General features: G+C 48.7%; 1 protein-coding gene across 7 annotated transcripts in view; it reads right to left on the bottom strand.

Annotated features, from left to right (window-relative positions):
• RPH3A (rabphilin 3A) overlaps window positions 1-18,909 on the bottom strand; it is a 264,940-nt gene that overhangs the window by 38,518 nt on the left and 207,513 nt on the right. For all 7 annotated transcript variants that reach the window (XM_049101684.1, XM_049101685.1, XM_025474013.3 and 4 more), the window contains 2 exons: window positions 13,437-13,583; window positions 726-855 (listed from right to left, as the gene is read on the bottom strand). In XM_049101684.1, the coding sequence (XP_048957641.1) occupies window positions 726-855; window positions 13,437-13,583 (277 nt within the window). The remainder of the gene's footprint in view (window positions 1-725; window positions 856-13,436; window positions 13,584-18,909) is intronic.

The following is an 18,909-nucleotide window of genomic DNA, read 5'->3' as shown; positions in this document are numbered from 1 at the left end:
GAAATTGTTACTATCTGCTTTGACTGCAGCAGGTAAGTGTTTTGGCCTTGATAAACTTTCCCTGCTATTGCATTCTAAGTGCTAAGTGGGACCCCAGGCAGGAAGTGCCAAGTTACTTTATGGATGTCCCCGGCCCAGGGGTTCCCCTGACTTCCTTTCCTGGGAATCGGGCAGACCCAAGCATAGTTGCATCTGTGTCCTGGAATCATCAAGTGCTGACAGCTTGAGGGAAGGGTACAGGGTGGAGGGAGCACAGGGAGACTCCCCTTCAAGAATGAATGCTTTCAAGAAACCCAGCAGCTCTAACTAGACTGGAGAGGGGCTTCCTAAGCCAGGTAAAAGGACACTTGGCAAACTTGCCATGATGTAGACACCTGCCCAGCATGCTCTTTAGCCTGACACATAAACTTGCTAAGCCACAACCAGGATACTTGCAGGCTGGAACACAGCTCAAGTCCTACTTAGGCACCCAAGCTCACCCAGGATGGAGCTGCGCTCCAAGGGGACAGGAGGGGAAGAACTTCTTCCAGGAGAGGAACTAGAATCAGGGTTGCCTAGAAGATAGTTGGGCATGGGAGCACCCCCACAGGAATCATATGCTGGCAACTACCTTCAGGACCCAAGCTCCACCCCCAAGACCCAGGGCCCCCCGGAGTGGCTCGAACCCAGGCGTAGTTCTGTGCATGAGATGAGTGGGGAAGCAGGGAAGAGGAGGGTGATGGTACCTTCTTACAGTCCTCACACACCACACAGGCAGAGCCCAGCATCCCCAGCTGTTCTCCACATAGGATGCAGCGGTTCACCCCATCCCCGGCCACGTTCTTCCTCATGTTCTCCAGACGGTCCACCAGGCGCCTGGAAGCAGAGACAGGAATGAGGACCTGACAGGACCAGTGGCCATGAGCATCTCCCAGAGTATCAGGTTGATGGTCTTACTCTTCTCTGAGCTGTGGGCTCCTGAGTATCTGATGATGACTGTTGGACCCTTTCCCAGAAAAAGGTAGGTGCACATGAAATCCTGATAGATTTCCAGACCATGCCCCAAATCTCCCATATCTTCTATTGACTGCTGATTAAGCACCTCATCTAGACTTTCTACCTCATGTCATCTCCTCCAGGGAAACTGCCTTCTGAGCTCCAGATTTGTTGATCTAATTGTCTACAAGATGTCTTCACTTGGGTGTCTTCACTTGTCACTCAAGGTTTACTTGCAGCTGCTCTTTATCTTGGCCATTCTCCAGCCCTGTCCCTAGCACACCTGCTTCCATTCTCAGGATGGAGCTGGACGCTGCCTGCCCCTCCATGGGCTGGCTTCCATCAGCGGGCACCCTGGGCATGGGAACTGCTGGGATGTGATTTGGGCATCACAGGCTCTAGAAGGCCCCTGGCAGCCCTGCCTGGCAGCCACCTGATGCTGACTCTCCCCACAGGCCCTCCTCACTCCTGCCATCCCCTCAATGTGCTCTGACTCGCAATGTTATAAATAGCAGCTTCTCCCTTTGTGCTTCATTCAGCAGAGAGCCGCTCTGCCCCGGGAAGAGCCAAGAGCAGCCTGCAGGCTCCAGAGCCTCTGCTGTGACCCAGATCGGACAGAGCTGCTTTGGGAGGCAGGACGCACAGAGCCAGAGTGGTACTCTTTCTTTCCTCCTCCTCCTCCTCCTCCTCTTCCCTCCCCCGCTGTCTCTATGTTCTTCCTAGAAATTGTTCTTATAGGATGATGGGTGGGAGCGGGCACCGGGCACAAGCCCCACTCCATGGTCTCAGAACACAGCCTAGAGTAACAGTAGCTGGAGTTTACTGAGCACTTACTATGTGCCAGGTGGAGAGACAAGCACTCCACATGGATTTTCTTAATGAATGCTTCCAGCAGTACAATAAGCTGGGCACTATTCTTGTCCCCGTTTTCCAAGTGGGGAAACTGAGGCACAGACAGGTTAAGTGATTTACTCAAGTCACAAAGCTGGGAGGTGGAGAGAGCTGGGATCCAGACCCAGGCAGTCTGTCCTGAGTTCCTGTTCTTAACCACAACACAACCATGCTGCTTTGCGCCAAGCAGAGCCACAAGGATCTTCCTGAACTGTCTGATCTCCACTCTGCTCCATCCCCCTCCAGTTCCCAGACCAAGGGAGACCCTCAGTCATTGGTAAATACCAAGTTACACACACCCAGCTAACCCAGCTGCTTCTGTCTGCCTGCCCCTCGCTCCCCTGAGCATTTTGCCCCATCATTTTGTTTCCCTGAAAAGCTCTCAAAGCAAGTTTGAAAAATCTGCAGTTTGGCCCAGGATTTTGCCTCTCTGGGCTTCAATTTCCACATCTGTAAAACAGAAGGTGTTGGGCTGAATGAGTGGTTGTCAAACTGTGCTTTATGGCACCCCGGGGTTCCTTAGAGCCCGTTTAGGGGCCACGCCCTAACCCAGTGGGAGGCTGGGGTGATTCCACAGCATGTCTGCATTTATCTCTTTTGTTTGCTTAGGCTGTTCAATTAGATTTCCTTTGGAAAGCTATGGTTTAAGGAAACGGCCTGAAGCTGTCTAGAGCAGATAAACTTCAGGAGGACTTTCAATGCTGTAGAATTATAAAATATGATGAGACAATGAGGTGAGCCGATGGAGGTGGAGGATGGTAAATGCATGGTGATGTTTTTCTTGTACACACTTTTCTCTTTTACCATTTCTTCCCCCCTTCATCCACTGCCCTAGTCAGGATATGGTTAGATTTTGTTTTTCTCACTCTGTCAGTACAGGTCCGCAAGCACAGAGAGGGTAAGAGGCTTGCCTGGGGTTGCTCAGCGAGGGCGAGAATCTAGTTCTCTGTGTCAGTAAATCATCTTTGCTCTCCATGAAGCCCTCCTGGCTTCTCGCCTCAGGTCAAGCCTCAGGAAGACAGCACAAGACAGATGACCTAGTTCTCAACTGCGGTGTTGTTTGCTCTGGAAACTTAGAGGCTTTCCTGCCTCCTCTTGGAAAATCAGGGCCACAGATTCACTCACCGCTTGCAAAACCCACACTCGAGCCTCCACGCACATGCCAGTTCCTTCCACCACTCACTCCTAAATGCCTAAAGGCCCCATTAACAGGCCTTGTATGGAGAATGTCTCATTAGCTTCTATCTGTGCAGCAAATGGCATGAAAAACAGCAGATTTAAGATCATCATTCAGCTGTCCAAGCTCAGGGACCCTTGTTATGCATGAATTTGGTAGAGGCCAATAAGGAGAGAAGGATGTAGGGTGGCAGGAGCATACCTTCCTTTTCTGCTCCAAGATCGGATGAGCGGGCGGGGGTGGGGGTGTTCCTGCAGTCTGGTGTTTGGACAACCTCTCTGTGGCCCCAACACAGACACCTCCAACAGCCAAAGATCATACATTTAGAAATGAAACTTTGCAGGAAGCTAAGTCAAAATTATATCATGGAGGACCGTGGGTCACAGATGGGTCTTTACCTTAGTGATAAAACATTTCCATTTCTTTATCCCCAAAGGAAAGTTTATCCTTTCCAGTCTTGGCAGGAGGACCCTATATGCATCCTGAAGGATGCCTGCAACCCTCAATGAGTGTCAGTCACCCAGGGAGCATTCGAAAAGAATATGGGAATGCCTGGGTGGCTCAGTGGTCGAGCGTCTGCCTTCTGCTCAGGTTGTGATCCTGGGGTTCTGGGACTGAGTCTTGTATCAGGCTCCCCACAGGGAGCCTGCTTCTCCCTCTGCCTATGTCTCTGCCTCTCTCTGTGTGTCTCTCATGAATAAATAAATCGAATCTAAACCTCATCAGCTGTGGATCTGCTGAAGCCCCGTGAGCAGTACTGTGGCATGCAGCCCTGTGGAGAGCCGCCACATGGGGGGATGTCCTCAAAATTCAGGGTGTCTCTAGATCATCTGGGGAGAGTGTTCAGCATGCAGACAATGGTTCTGTGGGATTGCAGTGGGGCCTGGGAATCTGAATTTTGAAGCGGCTCCCTGTCTGCTCCTGATCCTGGAGAATTTCTGGCCATACTATGGGAAGCCCTGTAGAAAGGAAGGGAGCAGTAGGACAAACCACATGGGAAGATGCCCTCATTATGTGAAAGGGGGAAAGAGACCCCCCAGGACCCAGGATGTAGAGTTGTAGTTAGGGTATGAATCTGGGTTTGGAACACGCACATCCCAATCTCTTCGTGGTGTTCGCTGGACAAAAAAATAAATTAGAAAGGAAACGCACCCAAATATTCAGTGATAGTCACTGGGAGGTGAGGTTATGAGTAACTTTTATTTCCTTTTTTGTTTTTAATTTCCTTCTTTAAAACCTCTGCCTCCCTGCCTCAAGCACCCGATTAGCCAACCTCCACTATGTTTCCTTAACCTTCCATAATGAACACGTGGTGTCTTCATATTAAAAGAGAATGTGTGGAACCCCTGGGTGGTTCAATGGCTGAGCATGTGCCTTTGGCTCAAGTTGTGATCCTGGGATCCTGGGATAGAGTCCCACATCAGGCTCCCCGTAGGGAGCCTGCTTCTCATTGTGCCTATGTCTCTGCTTCTCTGTGTCTCTCATGAATAAATAAATAAATAAAATATTTTAAAAAGAGAAGAGAATGTGCATATTTGAAGATAGTGAACAGGTAAGGCAGGGTTAAAAGCCGTGTGTTCGAATCCTACCTTCTCCAGTCAATGACCTTGAAAAGCCTGTGTTCTCTGGGGGCCCTTTCCCAGATTTACTGTGGGGTTAGATGAGATGCAACTCAAGTTTCGTCCCCCGGGCAGATGGTCAGGGAGTATCAGAGCCTGAGGCTGAAACATCAAGACTTCCCCTGGTGTTTTGAAATAGAAGATCCTCGGTGCCTAAGAGAAGGACCTCTCTGTGTTGGCAGCCTGGTTTGTTTGCCTGTCTGATGCCTCCACATTAAGTGCCCAATTAGCTGGACACCATTTGTGCCTGTCATTTCTCTAGTTATGTCTTTACAGGCCCAATTAACTTTATGACTACCACTCGTGCCTTGCATCCAGGAAACACCATCCATCACCAGGCGCTTAAGGGAGCTGCTGTTTACTCTGTGATGTCTCCCACTTCCCAGGATGCTCCCAGAGGCACCAGAAAGGGTACATCTCCTTCTCTGGGCACCAGTGGACAACCCCTGGAGGCAGCGGGAAGTGGATTCCCAACTTAGTCTGACTTTGCTACCCAAATGGAGGCAGATGGGCTACTCATTCACTCAAATATTTACAGAGCACTTCCCTGTGCCAAGTAGACAACCAGGACACAACAGGGAGCAAAACAGGTGAGTCCCTGCCTGCGTGGAGCTGGCATTGTAGAGAGGGCTCAGGCATCGCTGACTTCATCACACAGATCATCATAATCGTGCTCATTGTAAGTTCTCTGAAGGACAAGCCAAACTTTGGTCTCAGCAGGATTCAAATCACCTTCTCTAGGTGCTCATGCTCAACCCCCGGAAAATGCATATTCCCTACACACAGGTACACACGCACACATGCATGCACATATGCACACACACATGAATGCACACACTTTCAGAATTTAGAAATAGGCAGTGATGCAAGGGGTGGAGTGCCAGTTCTGGGGTGAGCTTGCCTGGGTCCATATTTGGCTTTGCCATTTCCTAGTTCTGTGACCCCAGGAAAGTTACTTAACCTTTCTGAGCCTCTCTGTTTTTCATCTGTAAACTAGGGAAAACAAAGTCCTTACCTCCTAGGGTTGTTGCAAAAATAGGAGTGTTTGTAAAATGTCCAGAACATGATAACCACTCAGTAAATGGTTGTTGTTAATTATTTCTTCTGGAAATCTGTGGCTTTTATAACTCGCTCTACTCACTACTCTACTTTTTCTATGTAATCAGGATGCTATAATCTGCCCATGAAATCCATCTTTTGAAAAGCTTTTGAAGGAGCTGTGGTGGCTAGAAACGGACATGGCACATGTCCACACAGGTGAACGTGTATGTCCACAGGCATGCCTCTAGGGCCCCATGTCCGTGTGCACCCGAGAGCACACTCATGCACACTCACACACACTCCTGAACACTCACACACACTCATGCATGATCATACCTCCACGCAGAATGCGCCTTCACACGTACAGCTGTAACTCCACCACCCTCGCAGAAGCCCAGCCCCATTTGGCTGCCTTCTCCAGACAAGGACAGGAACCAAGTCGAGGACGGACACTGCCTGTTTGTAAAGCTCAGACTCCCTCAGAGAGCGCAAACTGGCCTCAGAAACATTCAGGCAACCACTTCGGAGCTTTCAACGGCGTACTGCTGCAGCGTCTCGATGCATGTTGCGGAGAAGGCTAATGGATGTACAATTACGCCAGGAAGGAGGCTTAATGTGGCATGCTGCAGAGCCAAGGCGCCCTGCCCGTGAGGCATGATGGCTTTGTGGGTGATTCCTTGATGGGCGAGGGGAAAGGCGAAAAGCCGGGGATGCATCACTGATGGGGATGTGGGGACGGGGCTGGAGCTGCTGCCTTTAGAGCAGCGGGGGCTTCTGAGGACACACAATTCATAAAAACAGCTTGAAGTGGGAGCATCCATGTCATGTTGTCTCTCTGACTCTCCCTCTGTTCTCTCTCTCTCTCTCTCTCACACACACACACCATCAATTCCAGAATTGTGCTGCTTTTCCCCCTCACCCCAATTGCCCAATGGGGAGATATTACCGTGAAGTTTATTAAACTTGGTGTTTTCTTAAGTCAAGATCAGATCACCTGCTGTGAACGGGGACGTGGCTGCTCTGACGGAGGCTGGCCTGAGCCTCCATGGCCAAGGTCTCTCAGCAGCCTGTCCTTAAATGACTGAGCTGCTCTATCACGAAGCCGTTCGGCTGGCATGCGGGGTGTGAGCATCTCAGACTCATTAATTCTCACTGTTGTTTATTGCTGTCGACACCTGGAGAGCCTTAGATCCTAATTTCTCTCCTTGATGGATTGGTGAATGGGATTCCCGCCCAGGCCTCAGCTTTTTGGCTGGGGTGGGAGGGTGGTGTGCTCACCTCGGCTCAGAGCTGGAGACAGGGAGCCTAGAGAGAAAGACTGCTGGAGGGCTTGGCTGAGTTAGGGTAGTCAATGCCAGGCAAGGTGCTGGGTCATTACAAACCCAGTAATAGTCACAGTTACCAGGTTCTGTGCTAAGTACTCCACATGTCCTATTTTCTTTTCTTTTTTAATAAAAGATTTATTTATTTGAGGGGGAGAGGGACGGTAGGACAGGGAGAGAAAGTCCCAAGCAAACTCCTCACCGAACCCAGAGGCCGATGTGGGGCTTGATCCCACGACCCCAAGATCATGACCCAAGCCAAAACCAAGAGTCAGACGCCCAACCAACTGTGCCACCCAGGCACCCCACATGCATTGTTTTCCTTAGGCCAGCTATAACCTGTGAGAGCAGCTCCTTGGTTTACCCCCATTTTACAGGTGGTGATTGTCAATAAATACTTGCTTTTCTATAGAACAACGGAGTAAGAGAGTAAGACTTTAGCCCTGGAGTGGGCCTGTCTGGGTTCATAAGCCCAGTTTTATCACTTATTAACTGTGTGACCCTGGGGAAGTTGCTCGACCTCTCTATGCCTCAGTTTCCTCATCTGTAAAATGGGAATGATAATGATGTGGCCTCATGCATGGGGCTGTTATGCAAATTACATAAAGGAATTTACATAAAGCTTTGAGCACAGTGCTGGCATGTGGTACTTTGTAGGAGTGAGCTATTATTTTGTTTCTCTAGAAGCTGAGCATGGTGGCAGGAAATTTCTCAAGTTTCTTTCTTCTTCCTTTTGTGAATCACCTGACAAAAGGGCTAGAGCAGCTGTTCTCAGAGGGAGCATGTGGCAATAGCTAGAGACATCTGGGGTTGTCCTAGCTGGGTGGGGAGTTACTACAGACCTCTAGTGGGTGGAGGTCAGGAATGTGGCTAAAATAATCTACAAAGCACAAGGCAGTACACAGCACAAAGAATTATCTGTCCCCAAATGTATGTAGTATGAAGGTTGAAAAACCCTGGGGTGGAGGGACTTGGAGACCCCAGGGTCCAAGTCCCCATTTTACAGATAAGGTCCAGGAGGCAGTGAGGTCAAATTGATTCAATGAGGGGCTTGGGGTTTAGGATTGTTCAGTATGAACTATTCATCTAACATGCATTCATCATTCTCTGTTTTATGCCAGACACTGGGCTTTTTAAGAAATTAGGACGACTTGCATATTCATCTTGTACAAACAGGTTGCATAATGTATTAATGTGATAGGACATTAGATATCATTGATCCAATACTTGGGGACACAGATACTACTACTCAGTGATTCTTAACATAGAAGGTTTCAGAGGCTCCCTCTGTCCAAAGTCTGATGAAATCCATTAATATTTCTTCTCAAAAAATACAAACACATGCGTATATGCCTCCAAACCCCTGAATTCTCTTTATAAAACATTTAGGACTCCAGGTTAAAAAAAAAAAAAAAAAAAAAGGAAATGGGGCATGGTCTTCCTTTTGAAAGAAGAGAATATGACCTGGCTTACTGTCAGCCTGTCAACCTAGGAAAAACGTCTACCTGATTCAGGGTAGAAGTTACGTGTATTATTACTCACTTCTCCCTCTGTCCACATTTTGGAAAAATTCTGTGCCAAAAATATAGGAGATCATGGTATTGAGATGGGAAGGTTATAGAATCCAGCAGATTCTGTCAACAACAGGTCTCCCTGTGTCTTTCTGCCTTCCCCCTCCATCACAGCGTCTGGACACCAAGGTTAAGGACAAATCCTAATTACTTTTTGGGGCCCATCTGTTTAGGGAAATTGACCTCAAATGGAAGCCACCCGACTGCCTGTCCCTTGGCAAGCAGGATATGTGAGCCAATGCCTTTGAGAGGCTCTGGACAGAAAGAAATACAATAATGATGCGGAGGGACCTACCCCTGGGTCAAAATAAAACAAAAACCACAAGCTGATTTTCCTAGGCAAATGTTTGACTCCAGCACCAATATGCTCAAAAGTCCGGTGGACACCTTATGAGTGTGTCCAACTCACAGAGGTCTGTCCTTGTCACACTCAGCAGCCATGTTGGTACAGCCTGGCACCCCTGGCCACAGCTGACTAGATGAGAGGTGGGTCCTCAGTGTGAGCTGGGCCAGTTGGAGTTCCTTCCCTAGGAATCTGAAATTAGGACTAAGAAGGAAACCAAGGAGGTACAACATGGATACAGTGTCTAACATGTTGGATGAGATGAAAAACTTTCATGAGGCCAGGCTGTGTTCTTGGCCTTGGACCCTGTGAGATATCTTTACACCCTTATACTAAACTCGCCTTTTTTGCATACAGTGGTAGAGTCTCCAAAGATGCCCAACATTAATGCCTTCCTTCTCTGGGGGCCTAGATCATTCTTCCATAAGGAAAAGGGACCTATTTTCCCTCTCAAATAGATGGTAGAGAGGTGATGCCCTACCAGTTCCAGACCCAGCTGCTAAGAATCCTGGCAACTTCCCATCCTTGTTCTCTTGGAACCTAGCTGCCATGTATAGTTTAGGCCAGATTATTGGAAAGGGCGAGATCCCACAGAGAAAATGGGCCACAAAGAAAGCACTAAAGTGCAGACGTGGGAGCAGAGCTTTCATGGCTCTTCCAGTGCAGTCCAGCCAGCTAAGTGACCCAAGTACAGGCCACAATGGAGCAGAAAACCCACCCAGCAGAGCCCTGCCCAAATTCTCCACCCACAGGATTGTGAAAAATCATAATGGTTGATGCTTTGAGTCACAACGTTTTGGGTGGTTGTTACACAGCAATCGATAACTCAAGCAATCTCCCTGGAGTTCATTTCCTTTCCTGCAAAGAGCAGTCAGGGCATATAAAACAAACTCTGCTATCCCACTTAGCACTTCAATAAGGAATGTGGGGGCAAAATGCAGCTGTTTCATGAGTTTCCCTTCTGGCTGTCATCTCTCCCTCCCTAGGGATGCTGAAGAGAGCAGAGTTGAGTTGTGGGATGAGTGGTGAGGCACCCCCAGGGCAGAAGCAAAGAAGCAGCAGAAAGAGAAGCAGCTGTACTCTGCTGCTTGCCTGGGGGGCTCCCTGAGGTGGCCAGCTCTGGCCAAACTGCCCCAGGGAGGCAGTGCCTCCTGGGAGGCCTGCAGGTGATTCTTCCCTGGATCTCTCAGAGCCACAGGAGTATGCACACCTGGACTGGCAGATTTGGAGGTACAAATAGGTGAACAAGAACTCACTAAGACATCACTAAGCCAGCACACAGAAGGTTCGAACTTCCCAACCCACAGTGTCTCCCTCCACACCCAAGCTTTTGAAATTTCCATGTTCTTCAGAGTCTGAGAATGTGGGGCCAGGCCTTCAGGAAAGACACCTAAGAATTAAAAGCAAAATTCTGAAAGTCAGCCAGACAGGAATGTATATCTTGGCTCCATATCACCTTGAGTAAGTGACCTTGGACAAATCACCTCTCTAAGCCTGTTTCCTCATCTGGGATAAAGGACAATAATAGCACATACTTGACAAGGTTGAGAGGAGCAGTTAGCGAGTTAATCCACAGGAAGTTTTAGATTCAGGGCTTGGCACATAGTAAATCCTCAGTAAACAGTACCTAGTATGATGATGATCTTTTATTATGTTTGTTAATGATGATTTCACACTGCTCCCAGATGGCTTTCACTTAGTTAATAGGAAAAAGATTCCATATCACAGAGCTGGTGTGAACCTGGAAGGGTTCTCACATACATCTTCAATTTTAACAGTTGGACGGAGCTCAGTAGGTCTGAGAGGGCCAGCCAACAGCATGGGATAGGGTCTTCCCTCCATGAGACACACTCAGCTATTACAGAGCCTAAGCAGGAAGGATCCTGAGAATCAGCCTGACCTGCCTCATTAAACGGATAGGGGAGCTGGGGTCCCAAAGGCTCATTAACTGAGAGCCCTAGGTTCTGAAGTGGGAGCCCCAATAACACCCCGTTTTCAGCCTTGACACGTGTCTGACGTGTCATTTTGCTTTCATCTGACTCCGCTCTGATCCTTTCCCAGGGAAGCATGGTTAGAACAGGAATGAGGGTAGGGTTGAGATAGTAAGACACCAATAACATCGGGTTTGCCACCAGCAAGCACCGGCTGCTGGAATAGTGCAGGGAAAGAACCACAGCCAGAACCCCATGGGACTGTCCTCCCCCACTCTGGCAGAAAGCATACCATCTCAGCAAAGGAACACTGTCATCAGGGCTTGGCCCAAGCCTCCCTGGAAGCCTCTCAAATCCCCTTTGGGGAAGCCAGGGCTGCTGGAATTCCAGGGCTTGCCCAACAGGAGTCTTGGGGCATTGTTCTAGAACAGAGGCCTTGGCCAGTGTCAAAAACTGAGCTTCTTTAGCAAATTTATCTTTAAATGATTGCCACCATTTATGGAGCGTGTGCTTTGTGCCAGGCACTACGATAATCCTTTGCACACTAATTAAACACTCATCAAGAATTATGTGCTAATGTTGTCCCCATTTTACAGATGAGGAAACTGAGGCACAGAGAGGTTCATGTGGTTTGTCTAAGGTCACACAGAGGGGAAGTAGTCGAGCTGGAATTTGAACCCAGGCATCTCTGACTCTGGGGTCCCAGTAACTAACCACTGTGCTATTCTTACCACATCATCAGGCTAGCTGGGGCCATATGATAAGACATGGAGGGCAAGGCAGGGAACCCAACTATTCTGTTCTAGAATGCTCAAGCTAGAATCAGCTCAGTCCACAGAGACCTCTGTAACTTTACCCCCAGAGGCAGCCCACCTGCCATGTACAGTCAGCAGCCTTGGCCATGGCTGATTGGATGAGAGACAGCCCCTGACATAAGCCATACTTATTGTGTACCAGGCTCTGAGAATTCACTAGTGAACAAAACAGGCAAAAAAAAATAATCTCTCTCAAAAAAAAATCTCGACTCTCAGTAATCTTACAATCTAACAGGGAGATATATAATAGCTAGACGAATTAGGTAAACTATAAAATGCTATCTGGTGGTAAATGCTATGACAGGAAAAGGGTGAGAGGAGTTTTGCTTTTAAGCATTTACCCTTCTTACCCATATTCCTCACTTCAAAAGGCTGAGGCCCATTGCTGGGTGAAGTGAACACACACATATACTCCTGCCTGGACAACCCCCCACCCTTGATATATCTTTTAAGAAGCAAAACAAGAATTCAGCCCTATAAGCAGGCCCCTTTAGCAATCTTGAGTAAGCAGAGTAAGCAGACAGAGGGTGGAGCATGAAGCTGACACCAGCGGTTTGTCATCTGTTAGCAGCACGCCCCATCCCACCCTGAGTAAAATTATCAGCGGAGGCCAACCAAAGCCACCAACTTCCCCTTACCATCCAAGAACCTTGAGAACACCTCACCGAGTATGTGGGTGGGGAGATAAATGGGCACCCGGGTACCTATATCAGTTGTAAGCAATTGGCAAAGGCTGCCACTGGCAGAAGGGCCTGGAGGTGGTGGCTGCAGAGGAGGAGGTCCATTTGAGGTCCTGGTCTTGGAGGACCCTCCAGTGGCCTGGCATCCTGACAGCCAGTTTTTCATCTATGCCAAGAGGCCCCAGATACACATACCCACGGCCACAGTCCCCCACACTTCCCCCACTCCTTTGCAGGACCCCCCCACATACAGCTCATTCCCTCTCTAGCTGGGACCCTCACTCATTGACTTTGTCACTCTCTGACACACATGTCACCCAGCCTCTCATACATGTGTAAAAAAATCTCTGCCCTCCAAACGCTATTTTTTCTCTTCTCTTTACCATTAATGAAACATGAAGTGTCACCGGGGTCTAGGCTGGGGAGTGTACATGCATCTTTTCACCTATTGCTTGCAACAGTCCTTTGAGATAAGACTGTCACGTCCTCTGCTCAACAAAGCGAGTGAACAGGGGGCTCAGAGAGACGAAGCATCATGCCCAGGACCCAGAGCAGGCAAGCAGGGAGCTGGGATGAAGCCCCAGTTCCTCGAGTCCAGACCCACCAGGTTAACCTCTGCTGCCTCCCTCTCATGCTGTCTCCCTCTTTCAGGATCCATTCCTGCCATTCTCTTATATAAACTCATTTCAAATGTGCTACTTGACATACTGTCCCTAGACACTCTCCTCCTTACCTTTTCCTCAGCTGTACATTCTGTTGTTCTGCAGTGCTTCTAGAACATATTTCTATGTTAGCCCAGATGCCCTGTGCTCACAACCATGGGCCCCCAGGCTCCAATGACAACCTCCCACCACTCTCTGTAAGGCACTCCCAACTCCCTGTGAAGCCCCCACCCTGGCCAGTCCCCAACCCATTCTCTCTCCTCCTCCCTGAGGTCTCCCACCTTGTGCCACAAGGACTCCAGTTCTGCCAGGTGAGTGGCAACCCCACCCCGAGGTAGTCCACTCCACCCCATTATAGCCTGCTGGCCCGCAGGCCTTGAGGGCTTTCCAGGTGGATGGGAAGCCTCACCCAATTCGCTCCTGCTCCATCTCTTCCATTTTCTCAGCTCGAGCAATCACTCGGTTGATGATTTCCTTCTCCTCATCTGTCAGCTCTTCCTGTTTCCTCTGTCTGTCGGGCTGACTGCTGGGATGGACAGACCAGCCTGCCTGGAGCCTGAAAGGTAATACAAGGAGGCGTGAGGCTGCTAAGAAGCCCAGAAGGAAGCAGAAAGTGGTGCTTAGGCTCTGGTCCTGGGGGCTGGTAAACCTCAGTTCAAATCCCTGCTGGGAAACTCACCAGCTGGGAGACGAGCCTCAGTTTGCTCATCTGTGCAATGGGACACACTTTCCTCCTTCGAAGGATTCTGATTAGTTTATTTCTACTAAGTGCTTAGCACAAGGTAGACACTCAGTGAGTAGCATTTGCAGGAAGCTTGTGAGAACCCAGAGAGTAAGGGTGTTCTCAGAAAAAGAATCTAGAACAGGAGACTCTACAGCCAGAGCGGAAACAATTCTGGGAGGGTGGTTGGAAGCCCTGGGTCCCAGACTGACCCAGCTCCTGCCTGGCACAGATGCTTTGTTTGGGCCATAAATGATTTCTTTCATAATTTGGAACTAATTGCCAACTGGGTTTACAAAAAGCTCTTAATTTCACCTAAACATCCAGATCTCCAGCCTCAAAAGCTCTCATAGCATTTTGTGTTCCACCCTGTGCTTTTCTTTTCTTTTCTTTTCTTTTCTTTTCTTTTCTTTTCTTTTCTTTTTTAAAGCAAACACTGACATAGCACCTACTGCTCCCATGACCTCATGTAATCCTCACATGGTGCCTACAAGACAGAGATTGTTATGGCCTGCTTAATGGTGAGGAGACTCAGATATGGAGAAAGGAGTCCACTTGCCCAAAGTGACATGTTTGGGAAGTGGCAGATGTGGAATTCAGAGCTGGGCAGGCTGCACACTTAATCTTCACAATATGGAGGGAACTAACGTCATCTCCCACTGCCCAGGGCATGCCCACAGAGCCCTGGTGGCGGCACAGCAGATCAAAGGCTTCCGGGTGGAGAGCCGACACTGGTCTATGGCAAATTATCATCATCTCTGCTAATAAGCTGCTCCATGCCCCTTGGCAGGGAGGTACCCCCCTGAGTGGAACACAAGGTTAAACACCACTAGAAATTCTTGTCCCTGTTGGGGAAAAAAATTCGTAAGTAGGAATCCTCCAGAGCCAGCACCCCATTAGCTGCCAGCCTCTATTATTTCCACTGCTCTAATCACATCAGCAGGCATGAAATTGCCTTTTGACACTAGAAGTTGGAAATTAAAAGCCTCATCTTCCTCCCTCCCCCTGCTTCTCTTGCATCCTCCCACCCTTAGCTGGTTTGCTCTGAAGAGCAGAGAAGAAAGAGTCCGAAAGCAAAGACAAGCAGATTCTGGGGACAAGCCTTGCTCTGACAAAGGGAAGGAAGGTGGGGCCTGGGGAAATTCTCATGGAAACACACCTTGTCTTGCAGTGGGGACCTCTGGGGATGAGCAACTGCTAAACTCGCTTGGATAACTCTGCTCAAAACCTTCTGATGGTTTCTCACTGATTTAGAACAACATCCAGAACTACATAGGGTAGTGGGTGCATGACACTGTGAATCTGATAAATGCCATTGAATTGTACACTTTAAAATGGTTAATGTTATGCTACTGTGTGGATTTTACCCTAACAAGATAAAACCTGATTTAAAAGATTTTGCCCATCTGAAAAATCCTACCCAATGTGTCCTTAACCTCTCCATACTTATGGCTCTCCCTTATCCCTACAATCAGCTGCACTGGCCTCTCTGCTCAGTCCAGAATGCTGAAACCTTGTTCTTGCCTCAGGGCCCTTGCACTTGCTGTTCCCCCCTACCAGGAACATTTATTTCCCCAGATCTTTCCATGGCCAGCTCCTTCTCATCTTTCAGGCCTTGGCTCAAACAGCGGCTCCTCAAAGAGGCCTTCCTCCATCTCCCACTGCCCAGACTGACTTTCCTCATGGCACCCATCACTAATTGAAATTACCTTTGGAAAAATGTCTGTTGTTTATCTGTTTATCGCATCTCCCCCCATTGACCACAATGTTGGTTCCAGGAGGGCAGGGGCCTTGTTGGGTCTAGGCCATGACAGTGTCAGTTGTATTTAGAATAGTGTCTGAGAGTAAGCAAACACAGAATGTTTTTGAATAAGACAGGGTCCCCTTTGGCCCAAAGGGACTGTTAAATGTCTCATTGTAAGTGTGACCCATAGGGAGAGAGACCCAAGCAACCTGGTCAGTCTAGGGGACCAAGGACAACCCCCCGGGGAAGCGACATCCATCTTAAAACCCTGACAAGGATCTTCTGTGATGCCGGCAATGCTTATATTTGAGACCATTTATTTGCACAGGCACCTTCTCAGACTGCAGGAAGGGTATTAGCCATGGTGGAGTGATTGAAAAATTTGCAAAAGCAAGGCATTTCTGTGTTATCTTAAAGAGGGCCCCCCAAAATTATATAACCTATGGGCCTGCAGCAGAGCTAGAGCCCCTGCAGAGATCCCAGAGGTAAGCTGAAATCCGTGAGGGGACAGCAGAGGAAGAGACCAGGTCTGGAGGAGGGAATAAATCGTCTTTCAGGAGGGACTAAAAGGCCTGGAGTTGCAAATGCAGGTAGAATGCTGGAGGAATGTGGAAGTCAATGTGGTAGCCAGCCTGCAAGACGGTTCCCCAGGACCCCTGCCTCCTGGTAGTCCCACTGACTAGCGGCTGGTCCTGTGTGACTAGTGAAATACAATGGAAGTGGCAGTGTGTGGCTTCCAAGGCTGGGTCATAAAAGACACTGCTGCTTCCGCCTTGTCTTGGGTCATTCGCCCTGGGGGAAGTCAGGTGCCGTGTCACGAGGACGTGCAAACATCCCCAGTGGAGAAGCCCACATGCAGGGGAATGGAGGCCCTGCAGTCACAGCCAGCACCAACTAGATTGCTACGTGGTGATCCTCCAGCCCCTGGCGAGTTCTGGGATGCTTGCAGCCCAGCTGGCACATGATTACAGCTGCATGAGCAACCCTGTGCCAGAAGCAGCTAGCTCTGACACCCTCAAATTCCCACCAACAGAAACTGTGAGATGTGATAAGTGATCTCTGTTGTCTTAAGCCACTCAGTTTGAGGTGATTTGCTCTGCAGCATAAGCTGTCTGGAAAAATGCAGCTGAAGGATAGAAATAGCAGCATGAAGGTCCATCTACAGCATCAGGATATGTTTTCTATTGCTGCATAATGAGTTTTTACAAATTCATGGACTTAAACAACACACATGTATTATCTCATGGTTTCCACATCTGTCCAGGCATGGCTGAACTGGGTCCTGTGCTTGGCGTCTCACAAGGCTGCAATCAGATGTTGGCTGGGCTGTGTTCTCATCTGGAGGCTTGACTGGGGAAAATTCTGCTTCTGGGCAAATTTGGGTTGTTGGCAGAATTCATTTCCTTGCATCTGCATAACCGAGGGCCTGGCCTTTTGTTAGCTGTTGTCAGAGGCCACCCCCAGGGTCCTGGAGGCAATCTGCAATTCCTAACTAGGTGGGCTTCTCCAATGTCATCCTGTGGGCTACTTGCTTCCTCAAGTATACCAGGTGACTTTAGCTCCTGTCAACTGTGAGAGTCTTATATAACATAATGTAATCATGAGAGTGATACCCTGTCCCTTTGCTGTGTTCTATAGGTTAGGAATAGGTCCCAGCTTTTCTAATACCAAGATGAGGGGACTATACAAAGTCATAGATACCAGGAAGTAGAGACCATTGTCTGTCTGCCTTGCTTGAATGCTCCCCACAGTGGAGACCTCACTCTCTTATATGGAGCCTGTGATGTTCTGTCAAAAAGATCTTCCTAAGATGTGCTAACATTACTTAGCCTGATATCTCTTCTCATTATTTTTAAAGGATACACTGGACTCCAGCATAATGAAGATGACCCATCCTTCCCAAAGAGCCTTAGTCACAACCTAATTCAGCCACTTCCCCAGGTCCCTCTGGCTTTCCATGGAAATGGATGTCTCAACTTCCCCCATTCTTACCTCCTTGGTCCCCACTTTTCTTCTTCTCTTCTGGTTCCTCTCTGCTTATTTCCTGCCTTTACAAAGCAACTCAGTGATCAAAGCAGAGCACAGGTGAGATACTGGGCTGTGTGCCCGGTAAGGACCCCTTCAAGGACATGTTCCTGCAGCTCACAATCTGGTCACAGACAGGGTCAGCCATGGGCTGGACATGAAACCAATAGCTCTTTCCCCAACACAAACTCGTTGGGATCCATGGGCATAGGAAACGGGTGCTGCTGAACATACATGGCTCCAGAAACATAAGTGGAGATGGAGGCCTCTGAGAGGGCCCACCTGAGATAATTGCCTCCATCTGCAGACAAGCAGAAGGTCTGCTGGAGGCTGCAAGCATCTCTCCAAGCCCTTCCCCCATTCTTAGCTCCAAAACATGCAGTTGACAAACAGCTCATCCAGTGTTTGAAAATGTCACCGATTGGTCTCAGTGGGGACTCGCAAGCCTCCTGTGGATTTTCATGCTTTAATTCCAAAAGCAAACAGAGGGAAATGAGGTGGTGTTTCAAACCAAAGCCTTTGCTCTCAAGGGAGAGATTGGGCCTGTCTGGGCCTCCTCATGATATGCTGGGGAATACTGTGAGCCTGGGACCCTCGAGAATGCTCCTGTGATAGGACAGTGGCTCCCTTGCCAAGGGCCTCTGAGTATAGGATTCCAGCTCTGCATCTTTAAGACCAGAGTCCAATGTTAGGAACTGATCAAAGACCAAAGCTGGAGAGCAAAGTACTGCTTCTTTGAAAAAACTACTCACAGCATTGTATCCAAGCCAGAAAAGATCCAGAGGGCCACTGCATGCCAATGGAAGCCCTCTTTGACCTAGCAGAGTTTAAGATCGAAATCCTGGGTCTGTTGCATATAAATAGGGTGCATACTAGGGCTCTGCACTGCTCTGAATATCAGCTTCTAGATCTATTAAATGGGAATGGTTTCATTTCTGTTTCCTGCTGGGACCCTCAGAGGCTACTCTGGACCTTCAAAGGCTGCATGAAGAGAGACCCTTGGTTTACTGGCTGAGATAAGAGTGAAGAACTTAGCCGGTCTCCACTTTTATCCACAGGCTTAAGACAACACTTCCTGGAGAAACATTGCAGGATGTCTGCCTTCTGTTACCCCAAAACTGTTCTTGGCAGTTCCCTGGAGGAGTCTTAAGGGCTGCAGGGGAGTGGGGGAAAGAGGGCCAGAGTAGGCAGTCAACCAGGCCTTCCATCCTCACTCAGCTGGGTTCTCAACACTAGCAAAACAGAAATATCAGTCAAAAAAACCAAAGAAAACTTTTTAAAGAATTTAATATTTCATAAAAGCACAAAATATGGTTTACTGCATTGATGACCTCCATACTTCACTCTCCCAAGTATCCATGCTCTTTGCCATGTGAATTTGGAATCCCCCTC

The sequence above is a fragment of the Canis lupus genome, chromosome 26, assembly GCF_003254725.2.
Source record: "Canis lupus dingo isolate Sandy chromosome 26, ASM325472v2, whole genome shotgun sequence".
NCBI classification, from domain to species: Eukaryota; Metazoa; Chordata; class Mammalia; order Carnivora; family Canidae; genus Canis; species Canis lupus.
The sequence above is the reverse complement of the archived record's forward strand: the minus strand, read 5'-3'. Positions and strand labels throughout refer to the sequence as shown.